At 41.6% G+C, this 22838-nt stretch overlaps 1 protein-coding gene across 1 annotated transcript in view; it reads left to right on the top strand.

The window, feature by feature from the left end:
• Positions 1-3049: 3049 nt before the first annotated feature.
• Positions 3050-22838, top strand: part of LOC137592481 (GDNF family receptor alpha-2-like) — a 43699-nt gene continuing 23910 nt past the window's right edge. Inside the window, exons 1-3 of the mRNA XM_068310683.1 lie at positions 3050-3695; positions 4870-5226; positions 17679-17765. Of these exons, the coding sequence (XP_068166784.1) occupies positions 3644-3695; positions 4870-5226; positions 17679-17765 (496 nt within the window). The 5' untranslated portion in view covers positions 3050-3643. The remainder of the gene's footprint in view (positions 3696-4869; positions 5227-17678; positions 17766-22838) is intronic.

The raw sequence follows: 22838 nt of genomic DNA, 5'->3' as shown, positions 1-22838 counted from the left end.
ATTTGAAGGGATTGATTTGAACTGACTCCGGGCTCTGTACCCGATACAAGCACTCTTACTCTGTGAACGCCGAGAGGTTTCAAATATTACAACCCATATTTTTCTTTTTTTTCTTTTTTTTTGTTGGACCTTTTTTTAATATTTCAAAATTGACTTTTAGTCCACAGCTACCCTGGTAGAAGTTTTTTTTTTTTTTTTTTAAAGATGTGTTGCAACAGCCAGCCCCAGCCTTCAATAATTTATGACTGTACAGTGCACGCAGGCAAAAAGATTTCATGTTTGGCTTCTGTTACTCCAGCAAAACAGAGCAAACACAGAGGGTTCTAGTCTGCTATTTAGATTTATCTAATATCACTAATTACCAACACGGATGTTTTTTTTAATGTTCTCATCTCGGGCTGTGTCTCCTAATAAGCATGCTGCATAGGTCTCCCAAGATGCACATTAATTAGCCCATAATTCCTAATCTAATCAGTCATGCTTGACTTCGGTGTGTGCTTCCTTGTGTGTGTCTACGTGTGTGTGTCTGCTCAGGTTCATTAGTACTCTCTCCAACGAGCGTGACCCTCGTGGAGAATCGCAGCGACTTTTGCCCTCAGATAAACCCTTCAGCTAAATTTTGTGTTTGCAAAGCAAAAGCCTTATCAATGTTGCCCCAACACCTTTTTTTAATTTAAGGTATTACCGGATGAGACATTAAGAAAAAAAAATCGATGGTTCGTACAAGGTGTGGATCTAGATAGTTAACCAATTGATGGCTGGATGTGTCCGATTCTCCTGGAGTTTGAGTGACGGCCACGTGCTCCTCCATCGACGGCGGCCATGCTGGAAATGTGCTCACGTACTCCGGCGCCTATACGCTCTGAAGAGAGAAAGAAAGGGCGACACAACATTTGTATGCAAGTTTGTCCGTCCTGCTTTTCAAGGTGACAGTTTCAGACTGTCTAAGCTCTTATTTGACCCTTGAGAGTGAGCATGAGCTCGCTTTCAGGCCCCCCTTCCTGTCGCACTAAGCTCAATTTATTGCGCCGAACCTTAACTTTGACTGTTATCTGTATAATTTTTTCATATCGTATGAATTCGTAATGATGTCATCTATATTCGCCATATTAGACACACTCCTCTGAGGCGGTGACGGATTTTCTCAATAGCGGGAACAATGTCGTGTATATCCCAGCGCTGGTAGCCATTATACCGGAGCCGGGTTTATCTGACGTATGGATTGCGCGCGTTTTGATTGCATGTGAATCCGCAGGCGCATTTTCCTGCAAAACACACACACACACACACACACACACACACACATGCATGCGTGCGTGTGTGTGTGCATGCGGGTTTCTGTGTTGGTTGGCTCTAATTGTACACGTAGAAAAAAAAACTGCAGATGCTTTATGAAGTCAGGAAACAATTAAATACACATGGAGAGTGAGGATGGGGGGGTGGGGGGGTGGATGGAGGGTGGATGGTGCAGTGTCAACAAGAACAAGCTCCCACCATGGGCCTGACAGACTAGGCTGAGGAAACAAAAAAAAAAAAAGGATTGGATTTATCCATACTGCACGATCATGGATGGAAATAATGGAATGAACGCACAATGCTGATTTAGCTTCTTTTTTTTTTTATTATTCGCTGCATTTGCGACTTATGTTTCCTGTCTTTTTGTGTCATTAAAAATGTCTTTGTCCTCGTCCCGCTACCGCTAAAAGAAATCGTACACGTTATGCTATTTATACAAACTGGCCTTCGGTGAACAAATGAGTTTAACAGCTGAATGCCTCCTGTGTTATCTGCTAAAACATGGAGAGAAAATAAGTTTTGGAAATAGTTGATCAATAGGCACAAGGTTGCTAAACTGAGTTTGAAATGTATTAAGGATTAAAAGCAAACAGAAGAACAGGTTGTGGCGGCCTCTGCGCCGCCTCTGATGCAGGATGCATTCATTTTGATGGTCGATGGTTTTCGGTGTCCTCATAATGACAGAGACATCAAACTCCCGGGGGAGAAGGGAATAAGCCCCGGCCAATATAGGCAGAATGAGGCTGATTTTGGCATTATAACGGCAAGCTCTTTTCCCTCTTGGATGTGAGCCTGGGTTGACAGTCAAACATCATTATGAGCCAGTGGCCTTGCAGTTTGTCACTGTCAGAGCCTCTAAAAAGAGACTTTGTTTTCAAGATTTCTAAAGATTTATGACATTCCAGGCACTATTTAAGCGATGATGCACAACAAAGTCATTTTGTTTAATATGAAGTCACTTTGAAAAATGACAGATTCTGTGGGTTGTGGACTTATTTCCTCTGAGCACGGATACAATATGAGGCATTGTGCTCGTTTTTTCACATCTTTCTTTCAACCGAGAGGAAACACAGATGTCATGTGAAGTGTCGGGGTATTGCTGAAATGAATGATGGCCTTTTTTCACCATTATTTTTGGGCTGACCCTTGAACCTTGTCCCTAAAAAACATTTGAATTTTCAGCGAGCTGTGAGACGGAAGCATGTCAGTCGTACGTTAACCTTTACAGCAGCTTGGATAAAAGTAGGAATAAAAGGCTCACTATGAGCTGGACATCCGGATATTCTTGATATCGGTGCTAGCATCCATTTTTTATTCCTCCATAATCCATTCCTTGTGCTGCAGATGTGAATCACTCCTACTACTGTATTGTACTCTCCCATGAAAAAGATGCTAATCGCATAAGTGGGAAAACATGAATCACTTAAATGGTTTTCACATGTGAGCAAGCGTTCCAATGAAATCCCACACCAATACCCTTGAAGATCAAATAAGTATAGAGAAACAACTGACTGAGGTCACTAATTTCCCTGCTGCGCATTCTCCACAGCTCTCTGCGGGAGAAGACTAAGAGGAATATCGCGCTTATTTTCCTTTAAAACTAATATTTATTAATGGGCCTCGATGTGATTGAGTGTCTTTGGTTTTCCAATGAGAGCGCCCGTCAGTAGCGCCCTCTACCGGCCGCCACAAACTCATCATTTATAAAGTGCTGCGAAGCCCCGACGCTCTTGCAGTCACTGCCAAAGACGCGTTCACCACTTCCACAGGAGCGCACAGCCTTTTTTGTTGTTGCGGGAGCCGGTGGTGGGAAATAGAATCCAGTCAGCGTTTTGTAACACTTCTATATGAGTTCGTCTACGTCGTTAGAAAGCTTGGCATAACTGAAAGGTCATTTTTTTACCCCAGTTTGGGGGATGTTTTAGGAGCAAATTGTCTCCAAGGGACAATTTGAGCGTGCGATCTGAGCCCTTATAATGCGGAGAGATCAAGTCTCAGTAGTTTGTCGGTATGAGACGGACCCTGAGAAACTGCTTTCATGGGTTGATTGATTGATTGGTTGATTGATTGATTGATTGATTGATTGACATCGGATTTTTTTGTTTTTTCCAAAATTAAAGGATTTTTCCTGCGTCGCAGTTAGTATAAAATTCCAATAAAAGACTCGGATTATTATTTGGTGTCGAGGATTTTTTTTTTTTCTCGGAGTCTTTAATGAGGATATTGATCTTTAACAGTTAGCCTACGTGTGGGTCAAGGATCCGGAGAGAGGAATTAACCTTGCACAAGGTGGAAATATCCTAAATTTTGGACCTTATAACTCGTCTCTGCAGCCGCCGAGTCCAACATGAAGTCTGTCACTGTGTGGATGTGCGTCCACATCTTTCTTCTGCTCTTAGGTGAGAAGTGAAATGTGGGAATAACGTGCATTTGTGCGCAAAATTTCATTCATGCAGATGTATTCTGACCCGAGCAATTAATGTCAGGGAGAATTTTCTGCTATGCGCCCACTTTTTTCACGCGGGAGTTGTCAGAGAATATTCTGCCTCTTTATTATGTCTTGTAAATCGCTGATGGGCGTTCGTGTTCGTGTAGCCGAATGGTTTGATTCCATTATGTTTAACTGTCATCCTTATAGCTGCAGTACAAAAATTGATCATTTACATAGCAGTCATCACAACCTCCTCCTACATATCAGAAAATTCCAAAGCACATTTATTAAAAACAGCTCAGTCCAGCTTTTTCCGTACCAGAAATTCTTCATTAATTTCAGTTTTTTGCTCAAGAAAATCCATTATCATCGTCATCAACGACACCTTCCTCATCCCTATCACCTTTTTTTGAGCATATGAAGAATCAATATCGATTCAATTGTACACGATTGCTGATGTTTCAGTCATAATCTGAGTGGTAAATATCTCTACTGTTAACTTTACTTCTTCCCGACCCGTTTCTCTCAGATTCTGATGCAGTCCTGTCTTTTCCAAGTGCAGTTCTCGAGTTGACCACAGGGGGTCTCTCTTGTCATGTTTGACCCGTTTTCAAAACGCTCCCCACGAACCTCCTCTGTGGATTACTGTTGACTCATTTTAAACAAATTTTCTGCTAAGCCAAATGCGAGTTAAATGTGGTTCACGGGTTTTAATATGAGATAATTACATATTCAGCAATAAACTAGTCTCCCTCTTGATTAGACTGAACACGAAACAGGAAGTAGGGCTTGTTTTTGGAGGCTTTTGAATGGGATCACTGTGTATAAAGTAATGACACAACAGGCACCCATGTAGGGGTGTTAAAAGTAGTGTTGTTCATGAGAAACGTTCAACCGTCGTGCAAAAATATGCTTTGACGTGTATAGGCAGGTCAGTGGAATCAAACCTGTTTATGGGTCCCACATTCAGCCTGTTGCATGAACAAAACAAAATGCAAGCAGTTTTATGATATGTGCTCGTACTTGCACACCCACGTAAGCACACACATACACAAAGACCAAATCCTTCACACATAATTAACAATTTCTGAACCTCCTTTATTGTCACCTCCACTTATGTCTCCTGATTTCCCCCCCATTAGATGAGGCAGCGAGCTCCTGGGATGGTCCCTCAGCTTTGTCCGTGTCTTCGGACAACGGCTCTCCAGGATCTCCAGGCAGCAGGTCTGGGCCCGGAGCTCAGGCGGAATGGGTGGACTGTATCCAGGCAAGTGACATGTGCAACCAGAACCCTCACTGCAGCTCTCGGTACCGAGTGATGCGCCAGTGCCTTGTGGGCAAGGAGAAGGAAGCCATGCTGGACAACAATAGGGAGTGCCAGGCTGCCTTGGAAGTGCTGCTTGTTAGTCCTCTGTTTGACTGCCTCTGCAAGAGGGGTATGAAGAAGGAGCTGCAGTGTCTGCAGAACTATTGGACAATCCACATGGGACTGAGTGAAGGTAAGAGTTAGTAAGTTAAAGCATTCTTAGCCAAACGAAGTTCATTACACGTTTTGTGTGGCAATTTTTTTTAGAAGCTTTGATATATTTTACACCTCTGGTTTCTCTCTCTAAACTGCAAATGTATATGTGTAAAATTGGCACCTGGTTTTTCATGCTGTTCACATTCCGCTTATTACTGATGCCATTTATTTCTTTGCCTTTCTAATTTGTGAAATTAGCTGGCATACGTTTAATGCTTTTTATCTGGTACATGTGATGTACAATATCACATAAATACCAGTAGACACATGTGCATCGCTGCAGCAAATAGCTCTGCAGTAGTTATGTCTGCAAACAACACACTTTGTATTGATGTTAATGTGTGCGACTTGGTGCATTCTTCAGCATTTTTTTTAACACTTATTTTTAAATTAATCTTACAAATCACAAGCACCGGTGCATTATCCAGTGCAAACACTAGAAGGATGCACACCACACCCGTTGTTGATGCCGTATTCCCTGATGCCCTCTTATTGTGATACATAGAAGCCCCTGATGAAAAATATATGCTTTCCTACTTCCCTCTCCCTCTCAAAAGGTAATGGACCCGTAATAGGATTACATTACGTAGACCTGTTATGGTAGACTTATTGGTTTTCACCTTAAGTGTTCCATATTACTGTGTAATTAGGTTGCAATCGTATAACTCTGTGGCCCTTATGTGTCCACTTATGCTGGACATCAAATAGCACTCATGTTGTAACACTGGAACCTCATGTTTTTTTCACACTGCAGTGCATTTAGACAGCCGGGTATGTGGACTGACGCCACTCTAGGTCCATCCTTAAGGGTCAGAAGCAAACGGTGTTTCACATTAAGACAAGCCTGACTGAGTCAGACCTGCACTGGGATGGGGTCAAAGGGGGCCCTCAACCCAAGAGTGACATTTCCTCACGCTTGTACACGTGGCCCAAGACTGTGTGACTGATGTCGGGTGTCACGCCGAGTAAACATGCAGGACATGATGTCCTCAGATGTTTTGACACGTGGGGTAATAGGGGAAATGTTGCAGAGTCGCCAAGCTTTGAGCAGTTTGCGTCGCGATCCGTGAAGCGATTCGCTAACCGTTCACGGCACCAGCTTCATTTTTTTTCTTCTTCAAACTGATGGCAGCAGAGGGTCACCCTCTTTGTTGCTTTCCCACCGTCTCTCTTTTCACATCAGTAAATGCATTTGTATTTGAATGCATCATGCAAGGTGTCTGGCTGTCAAGGATATAGACCTCCTATGCCTGCAGAGCGCCATTCATGGAGCTCGCGCTTCTTTACGAATAAATGCTCCACAGCTTTGTCCCATTTTGGCCTTGTCACCCTTCGGAGATAAAAACCTGCTTTAACACAAACAAAAAGCTCTTACAGTGCAGCCTTAATCTAATCACGATCCATTGTGCAGTCAAGCAGCCTTTTGTTAACTGGGAACAATCTATGTACAACATCCATCTATGGAAACAAATAGGAACCGCTGAAATTCTGGGAGACCTCCTCGAAATGATGCTAATCCACATTTTCCACTTTCAAAGTAGTTTGAGGAAGAAGGTTTTGATGTTGCTGGATTTTTACTCATTTTCATGAGATGAAGAGTGCTGGATATGAGCGAAAAAGATAAGAAAAAAGGGGAACTAGGGACGTAGAGCTGGAAAAGATGATAGGAGGATGGCAGCGGAGGGAAAAGATGGTTAAAAACATGGGAATTTTTTTTCCTGATGTGATAAACTCAGTATGATGAGTAATGTATGATGCCTTAGGGACAAGGTTATGGACACGCTTTGCACATTTTTGTTTAGCCTCGGGCATCGGTATAGAAATGAGGCGATAGCAATGAGCTGGTTTGTTTCTTTGGACCCATGTCAACCCCGGCCACGATGTTGGCCTGTAGAGCTCGAGGGTCAAACCAGTAAAGAGAGAGCTGGTTGGACTGGGAATGAAGCAGAGGCCTGGTTCCAAACCAGCACACAAACACCTCAATGCCCCAGGCGGGGTTATTGCGCAGCCATATTTGATGCATATTATTATATTGTTCATTTCAAGTAAGGAAACAAGAGCAGGGAAAAAAAATCAATCACTTTAAATTTACATAATGTCAGAAATACATAGCACTTTTACCACACAATTAGGCTTCATGTTAAAAATAACTGTGATTTTATTGGTGCAAAATACAAATAATTGATGAATGCATTGGAAAAATGAGGATTATTTCATAATTAATCAAAAAGAATTCTATTTTATAGATCAAAAGGAAGTGCGGCTCATAACAGACATAAAAGTACTGACCACGTGAAACGGTCTCACAGTCTGTAGTCCAAGTGATGAAGAGTCAAAACAACCCTAGAAAGTTTTGCTTCAGCTTTCTTAGTTTACTGCTTTTTCTGTTTTTATTCGCAGCGAGGTTTGTCTGTCAATCAGCCGCAAAATAGTGATTAGAGAAAATGAGAATAAAAGCCAGAAACTTGACTCAGATTTTCTTGTTGTGATGAAAAATTGCTTTAAAGATTGACTGAGGTTTGGAGCATACTTTTAAAATTATTTTTAAAGAAGAATAGAAATGAATAAAATAAAAATTGTAATAACAATCCATTTGGGACCTAAAAGGGTTTGAAAAGTGCTTACAAATGATATAAAAAAACCATGGTTAAGAAGTCCGTTTTTATAGTATTTTCCAACAGGTGTTGTAGGTGGTCACCCAGAAGATGCCCGATGTTTGTAGACGATGATAGTCTTTTTGCAAAAGGATAACACAACCTTCATACGTCTGTCAAAGACAGAGCCATGACAAAAATGTTAATGTTGGTTTAATTAAAAATATGACATGAAGAGATGTGATTGGTCATTGGTTGTTTGTGACAGTCCTTTCCATCACAGTAGAACATATTAACAGCAATCAGCAAAACAGAATTCATTAACTGGTTGTCAGGACGGCTCAGACGCCTACAGAACCGCAAATAAATCAAGTTTGGGCAGCTTGACCGTATTTGGTCCAGGAGCTGCAGAATTCTTCCTGAGGAATTCTTTTGATCCCTTTGCAAACATCCCAAAATATCCCTGCTTGTGATGATTGACTTACAGGAACTATATAGGACGGCGTGTCAGTAAAGGATAGAATGTTTCTGTGAGACACAGGTGCAGCCTAGCAGTAACATTTAGTGGTTTGCAAATCGATGTTAACCGTGTCCTTTGGTTCAGTGTGTCAGCTATGTTGGAATCAATTAGCAACACATAAATACTGATACCCACACCATTTATCCAGGAGCTCATTGATGTTAATTCTTGCTAACAGCATATTTGGAGCCAAATAACAAAAATCTGAAAGTCATTCAGTCATATTTTAATTGCAGATTTTAGCTTTTTGTGTAGACTTTGATTCTGGTTGAGCTAATGGCCTGATTGCTGAGGAAGGACGATGAACAATGGTTTGAGATGATAAAGGACAGAAGGGAGTAAATGGTATCACTTTCTATGTGAGATGCGTGCTAATCATTGCTAAACCAGAGCGCCACCGGCTCACCCCCTGACTAAGTCGGTGTGACATCAGCATGTGCGACGGCTGGTTTCTTCAGACGGTTCTCTGTAATCAAAAACAATTACAGATTGAGGTAGATATTGTTCTCACACAGGCACTTGTGCCATACTAAATAACATGCAGAATTCACGGCTCCATGAGTCTGATAACTGACAATGCAATTTTCTAACAAACTACCCTGAGAATAAAAAGTAGCCTGCCCTTCGTCTTTTAGCCAAGCCAAACCCGACTTGCTATAAAATGCCCCGGTGGCACGGCCCTCAGGCTGCGATGTGTTCAGTTTCCATCAGACATAACTGTAAATTACACAGGTTATAGAAAACAAGGGCCAGACACTTACTGTTGGAGCTGCTCAAGTCTCTCCAGTAACACAAGGCCAGAGAGAGGAATGAATGTATAAAAGGTGTTACGACCTTGGACTATACAAGTCGTGAAAACAGAAAAATGATCAACATATAAATAAAGGAACAACATGGCTGAAAACACAAATAATTTCCTTTTATACCCAATATGACATTTTGTAAGCTGAATGACAACAAGGAATTAATATTTATAGGTATTTATCATAATTATTTTGGCTGGAAGAAGTTTGAAGGTTAAACTTCCCATAAGTGACCAAAATACTTTGAACAATACAGAAAAATGTAATTAATACAAGTATATAAAAAATAATAATGCACAGTGAAAGTAAATTGAAAAAAATAATCTAGAAGAGCCCCAGGTGTGTTTCCAACATGCTGTAATGGTGTGCAAATAATACTAAAATAAGCCTGCAGAGTGTGTTAATGAGTGTTAATGAAGTGGTGGCAGCTAGGTGTTGAGGAGTTCTGGTAGGTCTATGTAACGTTAGATGTAAACCCATCTACACCTAAGTCATTTACAGTATTTTCATATCAGCGTGTGGTCGAAAGCTTTGTGTGAAATTCACCTATGAAAATGCTTTACGGAGTGTCTCAGTATGACAAAGTGGCTGAGGGCTGTCACCGGGTGTTACGTGACGTGTCTCGGCGAAGGAGGAAACCATTCTGACACATTTCAGCAGGTGTTGTCAGCGACAGTCCTGCGGTCCTTTTTTTAAAAAGGATTTGTTGGACTCACGGCCATTTGGGTAGCAACTCCCAGCGGCGGCCACATTTCATACACGCGTTTGATACCGGCCCTTCCAGCGTAGGCGCCGCCGCCTTGAAAGGTTGAAGCGTGTCACAGAGGCCGGTGTTTGAGCCGTCAGCTGTGGCGCTAATGATGAAATGTTAATTGTGTTTCCTAACAGAAAATGGCAGCTGAATTCAATGTGTCAATACGGCTACCCTTGATGGATAATGGGTAGTTTCTGCTCTGAATGGCTCTGTGTTGGTATGAGGCAATGAGGTCCAGCAGTTTGAATCCATAAAAGAAGTAATTACTAAGAAAGATGTATTGGCTGCTACACACAGGGATATTGTATAGGCCGCTGTGGTTCTCTTTCAATTGTGCCCTGGGCCTCAAGTGGATAGAGGCTTGTAGGTTTGCAGCAGAATTGGTCATTTAAGCGATAAGTTTCACACCTCCAACATACATTATTTCACAGCCTCAGCTATGAAACCATAGCCTGGGTTCACAAAGTAGGATTGGAAGACCTTTTGTAAGGACCTTTCAGAGTAGTTTAATTATCCGAGCCGACTTTCACTGCAAGAGAGAGAAAAGGCAGCTCCACGTCAGTCTGTTAACGCCGGACGAGAGAGGAGATTCTTTACAGCAAATTATGAGAATATCAGACGCTGTTGCTGAATTATTTATTTTCTCCGCATTCAAGAACGTCAGCGGCACAAAGGTCGTCCTCTGAATATGTTACTGCATCATGCTAATGCCACAAGTTGCCCCCCTTCTTCCCCTCAATGTTGGAAGTTCTCAGAGTGTTGATGGGGCAAGAAAGCTGCGCGCATGGTGATGGACTTGGGTAAGAAGTATAGAGCACAGATGAGGAGATGGGAGCTGAGGTGTTAGATGGACGCCAGCAAGGGGAAGAGATGCAGAAAACCCTGGAATGAAAAAGCAAGGGGAGGAAAACGAGAGTCAGGGGGGCAGCCACAGAGGAGGAGGGGCAACAAAGGTACACAGTATTCCTGGGTGAAACCATCATTACTATGAGCAATGGTAGCAGTCACCGGCCATTACCTTAGCTATCCACTGTCATAAGCAGAACATTTTTTTTCCAGGCTGCCCCCCATGTCAGGGGGTAAGGGAAGCCGGCTCCTGCATGCTGAATATGTCCTCATTGCTTCCTCAGTCCCCACACCGGAGACCCATTTGTCGCTCTCTGGGTGGCTACTTCATCATCGGGGGCGGGGGGGGACCTGCCGATGGCTCCCGGATGTGATCAATAAGGTCTTTCAGAGCTTTGCCCTCGCCCGTCCTTTTCATGCTTCCTTCCTTCTCCGCTTTCATCTTTCATCCCAAAATGTGAAGAGGGGCATTGAAATACGATGACGAAACAGGTGCTGTTTGTGCCCATAAATCTGTCTAACGATTTCCCATATTGTAAGGTGAACTGCCCGAGATGACTCCCATCCAGCACGAGGCCAGGACAGAGTGTGACACGCGGCTGAAATGAGGGCCAGGTAGCGGGGTTTAGATTGGCCTTTTATAGCAGAGTGAGTTCTCAGGCTCTCTATCAGACAGTAGGGTGAGTGACGGGCCATTCTGCTCGGTGAATACTGTCATCATGTGGGCATTAAGACTCACTCCTGGCAGAAAGGTTCACAGTGGGGTTGAATGAATGTGCATCGGAGAAGTCAAGTGCTAGACCCGGCGGCTATCATCACAGTTTGCCTCTCTTTCTCTTTCTCTCTCTCTCTCTCTCTCTCTCTCTCTCTCTCTCTCTCTCTCTCTCTCCTCTCTCTCTCTCTCTCTCTCTCTCTCTCTCTCTCTGTCTCTCTCTCTCTGTCTCTCTCTCTCTGTCTCTCTCTCTGTCTCTCTGTCTCTCTGTCTCTCTCTCACTCTCTCTGTCTGTCTGTGCATGTCAGCTTTTTCCACTCTCTCTGTACTGTTAATTGAAATGGCTGCTTGGTGATATAAGCCAGACCACTATTCTTTCTCCCAAAGGGCAGAATTCAAGCACAGCTATGAGTAAAACACACAGGGAGTTTAATCAATTTGGTTGTCATCTTTTATTTTATATGCGCAGAAACATCATTTATTTAAAGGTTAAATGTGAGACATTCCAGCCACTAGGGGTCAATCTACTGCATTGGCATTAACGTGTCTAGTTTATGAAAATTGGAAAAAAGAGTTCTCACAGCTCAGATATGGCAGTGTTGAGCTTTGTCAGTTTATTATTTCAAAAACATAGTATAGATATGTATATATATCAAAATACATCATGTCTAAACATATCTACCTGTTGTCTTTTTGTATATATGCATGTGATTAAAATTAACGTACGTACATAAAATGTACAAAACATATTTCATACCAAATGTTTTCAGAAACACGTATAATCTCACTATTTACTCACATGTCTCCGATAAAACCGTCAAACCGGGCGAAGCTGCTCGAATATAAATGAAGATTGTTTGACTTCACTGTCTACGTCTCGCTTCAGTTGTTTTAAGAACCAGATTTCGGCATGAGTTTGTTTCGCTCTATTGAGACTGTGTCACAATAGAGATGCTCGGATTACGTATGACATCATCCTCTGTTCAGGACACTATCACTCCATCACATCATTACATGGGAAATATTTGTTTTGATGCCACTTCAAGTCCAAAAATCTCATATTTTGCATTTAATGTAGATAAAAATCAGCCGTTTCACCTGTGAATTTATAACATCCACTATTTTGTGTTTTCTTCTCCATTTATACAGATATGAAACGTAAAATAGTGAGGAGAGGTGATGTATTGGGCTGCAATGATGCTGCCCGGCTTTAAAGCTCTCTCCAATGTGTTGCAATGTCATAAAGATGATAGCTGTTGTTGCTCAAGTTTTGCAGGATTCGCGCCACACTCCAAATTTAATACCTGACACCGGGTATTAAAATGCTGATTTAGGTAAGCGAGTGTGTAACTACTCATATTAACATGACAGTCGTGTAGCCAAAGGGAAGGCTGTGAATTTCAGGACTCATTTTCTCAGCTGTTTGCCCACCATGCCACACCGGATTGGAATTGTAAGTTGAAATATTATTCTGAACTAATCCAATATTCTATTTGTATGGTTTGAAATTGAGTTTAAAATGTCAATATCACTTCAAAAGCTGAGCCATTAACTGAATTTATGCTTCGAGCTTGTGTTCGGTTAAGTACAATTCAAAGGAAGATGCATTTGTGGCATCACTCAAGCTTCTCTTTGTTGATGTGATCACATTATGGGGGGATGGAGAGAGGGAGATTAATGCATTTCACCTAATGTAATAAAAATATGAATTCCCATATGCCAATGTTTCCTCTCATGCATTGCTGTTGAATAGAAGTGTGCTTTGAGGAATGATTTAAAGAGGTTCTGGCTGGCCTTATCTACACTGACAGCACAAACTTTGGGAGTGATGACAGCATCGGTCTCGGTCACCTTTTGTTAGCAGCTGAGCTCGTGCAACAACCAGCAGGGCTCCGCCGAGGACCTCCAACTGAGCTCCAGGCTGTGCTAGTCTTTCTCTGTACGTGATTAATATAAGAATCATAGATGTTCTCTAACACACAGTGTTGTTAGCATCTAAAAAAGAAGCCGTTTGTAATGTGTAAGAGGAGCATATCTTTTTCAACACTGCCTCCAGCAAAAAGTAGGAAAGAATATAAAAATCAATATTAAACGGGAACCAACTCAGTAAAGGGCACCTTTAAAAAAAAAAAAAAAAAACTAAAACAAGGTGAGTGGCATTTATTAAAATTGTCTTTGCTTGCAGGCATTTACAGTTTGTCAAAAATGCCACTAAGAAATCCATAGGACAGGAGTTTAGGTTCACTGATAATGCGTCTGAAATGGATGAGTGATGATGTCCAACGGCTTCATGAGATGCCTCATGGCAAAAAAAAAAGAGAAAGGACTGAATCCACTTAAAGGCAGCATTCCTCTCATGTTGTAACGAGGAAAGGGCCTGATTGTCTGCCTCAGCCGTGCTGGTCATGCTCCACACTGTCAGAGAAAATGGAGTCAAACGGAGGCTTAATTACAGCGATAAGCTGTTGCCCTGTGGCTAACAACATCTTATCCCTAAACAGCTGGGAAGAATTTTCTATTATGAATCCATAATTGGGTCCAGGGTGACTGTCAAAGAGTTTTTTGTTTTTTTAATGCACAACAAGCACTCCCCCCTGTTGTGGAGTTTTTTTGGTTGTTGTTTTTTTTTTGCATCCTAAGGGTGTGTGTGATTAGAGTGTGTTTTTGCAATTTCACGATTTTGAACGGCTTGTAGCATCAATGCAAATAAGCTTTTTAAAATTCATTACCTACAGCTGCTCTCGTGGCAGGGCTTTATTATTTTACATGATCACAGCGCTCAACGTACAGTTTGTAAAATTTAATGCGCCTTAAGACCATCTGAATCTTCTCTGTACGCTGAACAAGATGTTTTGATTTTGCAAAAGAGGCAGGGCATCTTTTATTTTTGCGATGCAACGGGATCTCAAATATATTTTCCTATGGAATCTTTTTTTTTTTTTGTAAAAAATATACATAAATAAATGTTTCTACCACTGACATAGACATGAAAGGAGGGCTAAGGGGGTTGTTTGCTACGTGGTAGTCTTGAACTTTTTGATAGCCTCCTAGCGTACTGCAGCTTTAGAAGGTAATTGGTGTAATTAGAGGTGCAGGGAGATCTGGAATCTTCTCTCTCAACAGAAATACGAAGGCTAACGTGATCATGGATTCGGGTGATGCAAATGGAAAAAAAATATAGGAGCTTCGTGTGCGCGCAAAATCAGAACAGAAGTTATCATGACTGCTAACTTTGCTTGAATTTGCAGATTTTAAAAATTACAGTCTTCATTTTTAGAGGCTCGTTCAACAAAATGATCGATTTGGGTGGTGTCAAAGTCAAACTAACAGTCTTCTATTTTATGGCACTGAATTAAATGCTGACAGAATCACCTCTTTAAATTCAGCTGCAGCACAATCAGACAGTTTGAGGGAGTGTGTGTGTGTGTGTGTGTGTGTGTGTGCTTGTGTGTGTGTGTGCATGTGTGTTCACGGTGTACAAATCCTAAACTTATTAAATAATGTTCCGATAAAAGAGGATTGTGTGGAGATGCTGCAGTATTAAAAGCTCAGTGTCGATGCCATAAGTCAGATCAAGGTCGAGGGTGTGATTAAAACACTGAGCTGGTTTATGTACACACTGACAGAAGTTAATGGACTCTAGTAATGAGATAGACGCAGGACCAAGACTTTTTTTTAATCTGTGTCCACATGAATATTAAAATCATACAATAAGTGCTTCACCTGTTTTAAGGATTGAATAATTAAAATTCCGGATACAGGATGCGGACGATAAGGTGATACGCCTTATTAAACCCGGGTTGGGTGTGACCAGCGCAGAATGAGGCTTCTGAATGACTTACATATCAGTTTATGATTAATTAATAAACTTGAGTCCAAACATATTCTTCATGAAGGAAGAGATCTGATGATTTATTTTTTTTTCTATTGCGTTGGCGGTTCTAATTTGTATCAGGTTTTTATGCAAATGTGTCTTCACTCTTAATTTCATTGATGGAAGTTGTCAGTGGGACCTCCAGAAGAGTTTTTGGATGGCGAGTCCGCATCCCGGTTTTAGCTGTGGGTTGTCGTGGATTTGGTTCGCTAATGACCTCGTCCAGATATGACAGCGGCTCCATTCATAGTAGGAATGTCGTCTGTCCTAATCAGGCCATTTTTTTCAAAGAAAGTCAACTGATTAGCCTCAAAGAAAGGCAAATGGCAAAGAAAATGGGAAATCCTCACAATTCAGTTTTTAATTAATTAATGCAGTAAAAATCATTTTTTTTTAAAAAGAAGTTATAGCAGTTATATCAGTAACACCAGTTCTCTGGATCATTCCTGATCCTGCTGATTATCCAGTTTAGATTCTGAGGAACATGATATCATTTGGTGGGGGGTCCAGATGATTCATAACAAAGCAGCAGATTAGAACTACAGTATATTTTTGACCATCAAAAGTGGAATCAACATGAAATTTCGGAATCTATCCTTCGAGAGAGAATAAGGCGAATAAGAATAACGCACAAACATCTGGTCTGGATTTCACTGTTAAAATTCAGATCCATCACCACACCCATCCCTAACCGTTCCCTTTTCATATTTGTCTCAAGTGAAGAACCTCCTGGCACACCCAACTGTTGATTTGTTCAATTTGATTCCTCTAAACAATATGAAGTACAAACCAAATTTCCTGCATGCGGTCAGCAGAGGAATGACTAAACAGCTGACACTCGAGAGAAAGCTGCAGTAGAAGGGAGGAGTGGGGGTGAGAAGTCATCACAAGCCGCCGAGCCGAGGTAGCTGGGGGTGAATGAATAGTGTTTAACTAAACAACTGTGGGATTAGCGAGAAAGTCGGTAAAAAAAAAGAGAAAAGTGCTTGGGCCCACACACAATCCTCTACAGTGCCAGAAGTCAATAGTTATACGTGCTCAGGGAACGACCAGCTGAGCTGCTCCATCTTGTTATGACTGTATTGACGGAAAGGGGAGACGTCAGACCAGACCCACAGCAACGACTCCACAGACAGATGTTGTGACCGTGACGTTGGATTTCTTTGTTTTTGCTTGGCGGATGAACGATGGTCACGGTTCCCTTTTCCCTTTCTTTTGTCTTGGTAGTCGTTCCTTTCTGAGCTTGTCGGAGGCTGCATGCATGCAAGTATCCTCTTGTGCATTTGATTAGCCTAACTTTGGGGGGGGGGTGGAAAAAAAAATTGCACAACTTGCAATTCCCTTTTAAGTAAAGTATTAACATAATATGAGGCAAGATACGCTCACAAGAGACACCAACAAACACAGTGAAAACTCCTACAACAATAGCTTTATCTATTATCAGAGAAGCAACAAGACAACAGTTTATCAACTCACATCATCCATCTTTTTTTTTTTTTCCAAAAACACGTCTGAGGAGGATGTTGATTACTAAAATGCGCTCCATCTATTGATTGCATCTGCTCATTATTTGTCCAGGTCTTGTGCCAACAGGCTTTCGGATTTTCTCATTTGCAGCAGCGGGGGCTTCGGAACCGTCCTCCTCACAACACCCTCGCTGTGTGTCTGTTGGGATCAGAATGCAAAGCTATTACACACTGGAGGGTTTGTCTCAATCACACGGAATGGCTATGAATTTTAAATGCAGGATTAGGGGCCTACAGAGAAGCAGGCGCATGGGGGAGACTCAGTCAGTTGAGCGCTAATTTGATTTTTTTTTTTGTTTTGTTACACACAGCTCTGGAAACACATTGTTAACAAGAAAGATGCATTGCTTGTGCTTGGGTCCTTCAGCCGCTCTGCCAAATCAAACCACAACAGGAACAAATAGTCTCTCTCCAAAAAGGAAAACCATTTGAACTTGATGAACACGCTCTTCTTCATATGAGGAAAAATAACTAACTGCCGATGATGGGATGCCTCAGTTGTTGGTCAGCTGGTTCCCCTCATTGGGGAATGGTTACAGTATGGCATTACATTTAAATCCGAAACACTCATCATGTCGATCCATTAAATTACAGATAAAAAGCGCACTTATTACGCTGTTTCCAGAAAGGAACCGGAAGACTCAATTTCATCTCTGTTTTTCTGGTGATTGTGACTAAATTGCATAGCTCCGTGGTTATTAGTGATGGCGCGGGACTGTTTCTGCTCTAACGCTCCAGTGCAGCTCACGTCATTCAGACGAGCCGTGATGACTCTTTGACTCGTCTCTCTGTTCTTTCAGGTGGAGACATGGAAGACTCATCCCCGTACGAACCCGTGGCGCCAAACCGACACCCTGACGCATTCCGCCTGGCCTCCATCTCCTCAGGTATCACAGGTTGGATCTTAACTGAACACTGTTAATCATGTTAGTGGAGATGTTTGTTCTAGGGGAGGTAAAGCAGAGGCTCCTTTGAGAAATAAAAATACAGCCTGTGTTGACCTTTCCTCACTTGCATTCCAGCAGCGGGCCCGTCCTTGGCATTTTAATAAATTATGTGGTTATCGTCTGATCTTGAGACACACACTGTTGTTTTGGGCTTGCCGAAGTAAATTATATTCTCTCTCTCTACTTCCCAACTATTTTGCACAGCTATTGATTCGGTTTCAGTTTGATTTCCTCTTTGCTTTACTTATTATCAGTGCAGCAATCAGCAGCGGAGCCACCGCCAGCTCTTTAATTTACTGTTTATTACTGTCACGCTTTTCGCTAATCAATGAAGATCTTATTATAAGACACAGCTACAATTGTTAACGCAGTGCAGAAAAATGAGTTGTAGCCCATAATAGGTGCAATCGGACAGGCGTCGGCCCCATTCCAAGAGCTGGAGGCTAAGTTCAAATGTTTTCTTTCATCCCCTTCTTACAGACGTTTCCAGTGAATGTGTTCTTCTTCTTTTTTTTCAGTCTATTTTGCCAAAAGCGATCTACAAACACTGAAGGCAGTTCTTTTCTTTGGCTGATGTATCTTGCTTTGTTTTATAGCTGGGAGGTATGAGAAATGCACGAAGTCTACATAATCCCCTTAGCTTGAAATCACCAGTGGACACTTGTTTCTGGCTTTGGACAATTCTTTGGTTTATTTATAAGTACATATATTTATTATCTATAATCTAGTTTCAGCATCCTTGTTTACCTTATGTAAGTCCTAGGAATTGTATAAGGTATTACGGCAGCGCTGCTCATAAGTAAAGCAAAGATCCTCTGCAAGCATGTGAAACAGTGCAATCTATGTCAAATGCTGTTTTTAAGTACCATAGTTTTAAAAATGGATAAATTATTTCAGAAATATCGATATAAATTTAAAGTGCTCTCTAGCACATTCATATGCTTTCTGGACATTTTACAGGCGTATTTTTAATAGTTTGAGATGTCAGTCTAGCCCTGGTAAAACAAAAAGAATGGCACAAGGTGTGTATGAAGATATATTAAGATAAAACAAGAGACTCATTACGATATCCATTCTGCTTCAGCTATTTTTCCATTCTCTCTAAGGAGAAATATTAGATTTTCTCCATGAAATGTGTTTAGCCCCGAGCTTTCCTCATTATTTATCATTCCTGAGGACAGAGTAATTGATTGTGGTGCTGAGAGAAAACCACAGGCAAAATAGATAAGTAATTACTCACCTGTTTTATAGAAATACTTCTCATTTCAATTAATAAATCGCACAAAAATGTTCATAATCATGTCCGTAAATGTTAAACCGAGTACAGACCAAGTGAATAAAAGATAACCGGTCGGTTGATGCGTGCTCTCCGAAAAGAAAGCTGGAAAAAAAAACAAAAAAAACAATCTGCAAGTATTTTAAAAGTTTTGGTCTGGGAGATAAGAAGAAACAGAAGTTGTGATAAAAAATGAAATCGAATTCTATACTACTGAATGTACTCACACTCTGAAGTTAAATGAAACAAACAGTATGGAGACTTGGTTCCTGTATCGCCCCCAGTGATACCTGCAAAGCTATTCCATCCAGCCTCCTCCATCTAATAGGATGGGGTAGTATTTGCCACGCATTCTTATATATCTTCAAATTGCATGACTTTGCACGGAGACAAGAAAGGCAATAACACGTTTAACACTGTGACGTCCGTCCCTTCAGGGATGACAGTATAGCCCGGGATGGAGGTGTTCTTTTTGGTGTTTGTGCGCTTGCATCAGCAACGCTTCAGCACCTGAGTGCTCAGCCAAATCCAAGGTGAGAGCGTCCTCGTCAACGTCAGTGGGTTCCTTTCCACCGGTGAGGTCTTTCAAGCGTCGTTCCTCCTCTCTAAGGGGAAAGCTCTGTTTGCGTTGCGACAAGGTTGACTGGCGTCTTTTGCGCTCAGCGCTGCGACATTGGGCTTGGTTGTGGTTTCGTTCACATGGCAACGCGGTTTTAAAATGGTAAACCGTGTAAATTGGAAAAAAATGCAACTCTTTTAAAAACGAGGATGACACGAAAACATCTCTTTTCGGTTCTGGGAAAAAACACTTGACAAAGCAAGAAAAAGGATATCCGTTTTATTTGCGCTGCAGATTATTCTTTTTTTTTTTTTTTTAACGTCCCTCCAATTTGAATTTACGCTGGTGTGGATTCTCATTCTTCTTGGTCATGGTCATCCTTGAAGTTTGTATCTGAAGTAAGTGCACTTGACTGTCGGGTTTGAAGCTGCGTCACCTCACAGGTCGACATCCATAATAATACTTTTGATCCAAATGTTAAGGTTACAGCGTTTTCAGTCTATTTGCGGATTCTTGGTCACCATGTGAACAGAGAATGTCTCTAAAATGCAGAGGAAAAGTGCTCTCATTGTCAGTAAAACTGTTTACTCACTAACAAGGATTAACTAGACTAAAAATAGTGGAGTGAAGAAACTAGGAAGTTATCAGGCTATGAGAAAAACACTTACTGACATGTTTCTCTGCTTGTTTGGCTCAGGAAACATTATTTCCCTGAGAGAAAGTTTGTCTATTTTTTAGTGTGGACTTCTCTACTTATTTTGTACATATAACCCAGGTGATGCCTGGCACAGTTAGACGTCGCCATCATCTGGAAGAAATTTATTCCATTGTCACGAGTTATGATTCTGTTCACCTCCCCAACTTTCTGCATTCCGCTGAGGCAGACTGGTTAATGCCAAGAGTTGTTAATACTAGTTCATCGCTGTGACCTGTGACAACACTAAGTTATGCTGTCAATGCAGGGAAGAAGGAACAGTTTTCCGATGCCGACGATGATAGATAGACAGCAGAGGTTATGAGGTTGCAGACTTCCCTTGAGGGGAGAGGATGCGGTGTCTGGTTGACAGCGAGTGAGAAGGCTGTTGAAAACATTGGTGTTTTCCTTTGGGAGTGCTCTTGACAGCTCCAGTGTGGAAGGTATGATCATCACCCACAATTCATAACAACTAAACCTGAGTCTGGGTACATGCTGCTAACTTGTAGTTCTTCTCACAAGGGCAGGGGTTTGTCTTTAAGTCCCCCCTTGTGAAAACTTAAAGCTGCAGTGATAGCATTGTGAAACCAACAATACCCTGGAAAAAACATGTTTTACTTTCACTTTGAACATGTTACATACATGACATTCAATAATGTGTCTGACAGAATGCTTGAGCATGATAGAAAAAGCTTAGACGACTTAAGATCTGAATTATCAGTGCCTTAGCTTTTAGCAAAAAGCTTAAAAAAGCAACCAAAACAAAAATACTGCAGCAAATTTAGAATCTTGTCCATTCAAAAACATTTTATTCCTATTGTTTCTACAGTTGAACATTTGAACAAATCTGTAAAATAAAGGCTTTTGACATCACAAACCATTCTGATCTGTTTCTGATCTGGGTGTCCAACATTTAGCTTAATATTTCCAATGCATCTACACAAGAATGACAGTGAATTAGAAGATACCTTTGTTCATATATTCTTAGCACCCAAAACCTCATCAGAAAATCCCATATTCTTACTTACATATATCTTGGAACACAAGTTACGATGCACAACCCATCAGTCGCCGCGTGTGCCGATAGTCATATACTCACATAAGTAAAACATTTTGTTTAATGGCTTTGTGAGGAAATAGTTGCTCCACAACGTAGCAGGACACTTATCACAGCACAAATTGCCACATTACATATGGTATATCATCAGTTGTAATTGCTAATATGCTCCATGTGAAATGTGCTCTACTCTCTGGACGCAGCGCTGAGTTAATTATTAGGAGCACAGGGCAGCGTTGGAATCCAGCTCTCAGAGGTCCCTCCGGGAATAAAGTTTAACATCCCTGTGTTAGACCCTCTAACTCTCGGCGCTAAGCCTCTCACCTCGCCGCTCTGTGTGCCCACTATCCAATTAAATCCAGAAAGCTGCTCCTACATCTGGGAGGGAAGGACCGGTGCAGCAGCCGTGCTCAGCATGCGGTTGAAATGTTTGACATTTTCACATTGTCCTGATAACAATTACTTCCACTTAGGCAAACACTGGGTTTGGGTTTGTGTTGCATGTGTTCAACAGGGGGTTTACTTTATTTTTATTTTATTTTTTTTGGAGAGAGGGGGGGGGGGGGTATTTGTGCATCTTTACATGTTTGTTTTCTTATGATTGTGCCTTTGTGTATTTACAATTGCTTATTCATGCCCTTCGTTATTCTGCACGGAGTTCTTAATCAGTTTACCCCCAGTCCAGCGTTAGTTCATCTCCCTCTGTGGGTCATAATGAGAGTTCTTCTTTGAAGCCCACTCCTCACAGACACGTCAGCATTTTGCAAACAAGTTTGTGTTAAAGAACAGTGAATAACAGATGTTTGTCGATATTTTCGTTGGTATCATATTTATGTCTTTTCTTGCGAGATAATAATGAACAATAAAGTCGATCGTTGATGCAATGTTGTAAAGGTTCACCTGACACGCTCTGGCTAGATTATTCGAACACATTATGCATCACAGCCGAGGAGCTAACCAGCATGAACAGCAAGACTGAAGAGACCGCTGAGGATACTCAAGCTTTGAATTTCATAAGAGGAAGCTCACTGGAAAACATCACATGTATTTAGAAGTGTGTTTACAATAATTTGCCCCCTTTCCAACCTTCTGCACGCAAACACTTACCTCACACGCAAACAGTCGTCGCTCATCACTTCCCTCTCATTACGTCAGTTCATTTCAAGCTTCCTGCTTACAGTTAAAATTCCTTCGCTCTGTGAGAGCAGAAGCATTTATTAACTCTACTGGTGTTCCTCTTATGGCGCCTGTGCGTTTTAGTCGGGCTCAGGGAGATGATGTTCTAGATCCAGTGCACCTTCTTCCTCCCCTTTGGAAGTCCTGTTGCAACAAAGAGCAGAGAGCTAATGACTGATGAGCCCTTTGACACGGAAATGCTTGACACGCTCCTTGGGGTCCAGACTAAAGACTTTCCTAACAAGCTCTTG

The sequence above is a fragment of the Antennarius striatus genome, chromosome 3 (genome assembly GCF_040054535.1).
Source record: "Antennarius striatus isolate MH-2024 chromosome 3, ASM4005453v1, whole genome shotgun sequence".
In the NCBI taxonomy this organism is placed as follows: Eukaryota; Metazoa; Chordata; class Actinopteri; order Lophiiformes; family Antennariidae; genus Antennarius; species Antennarius striatus.
This window is presented reverse-complemented; position numbering and strand designations above follow the sequence as displayed.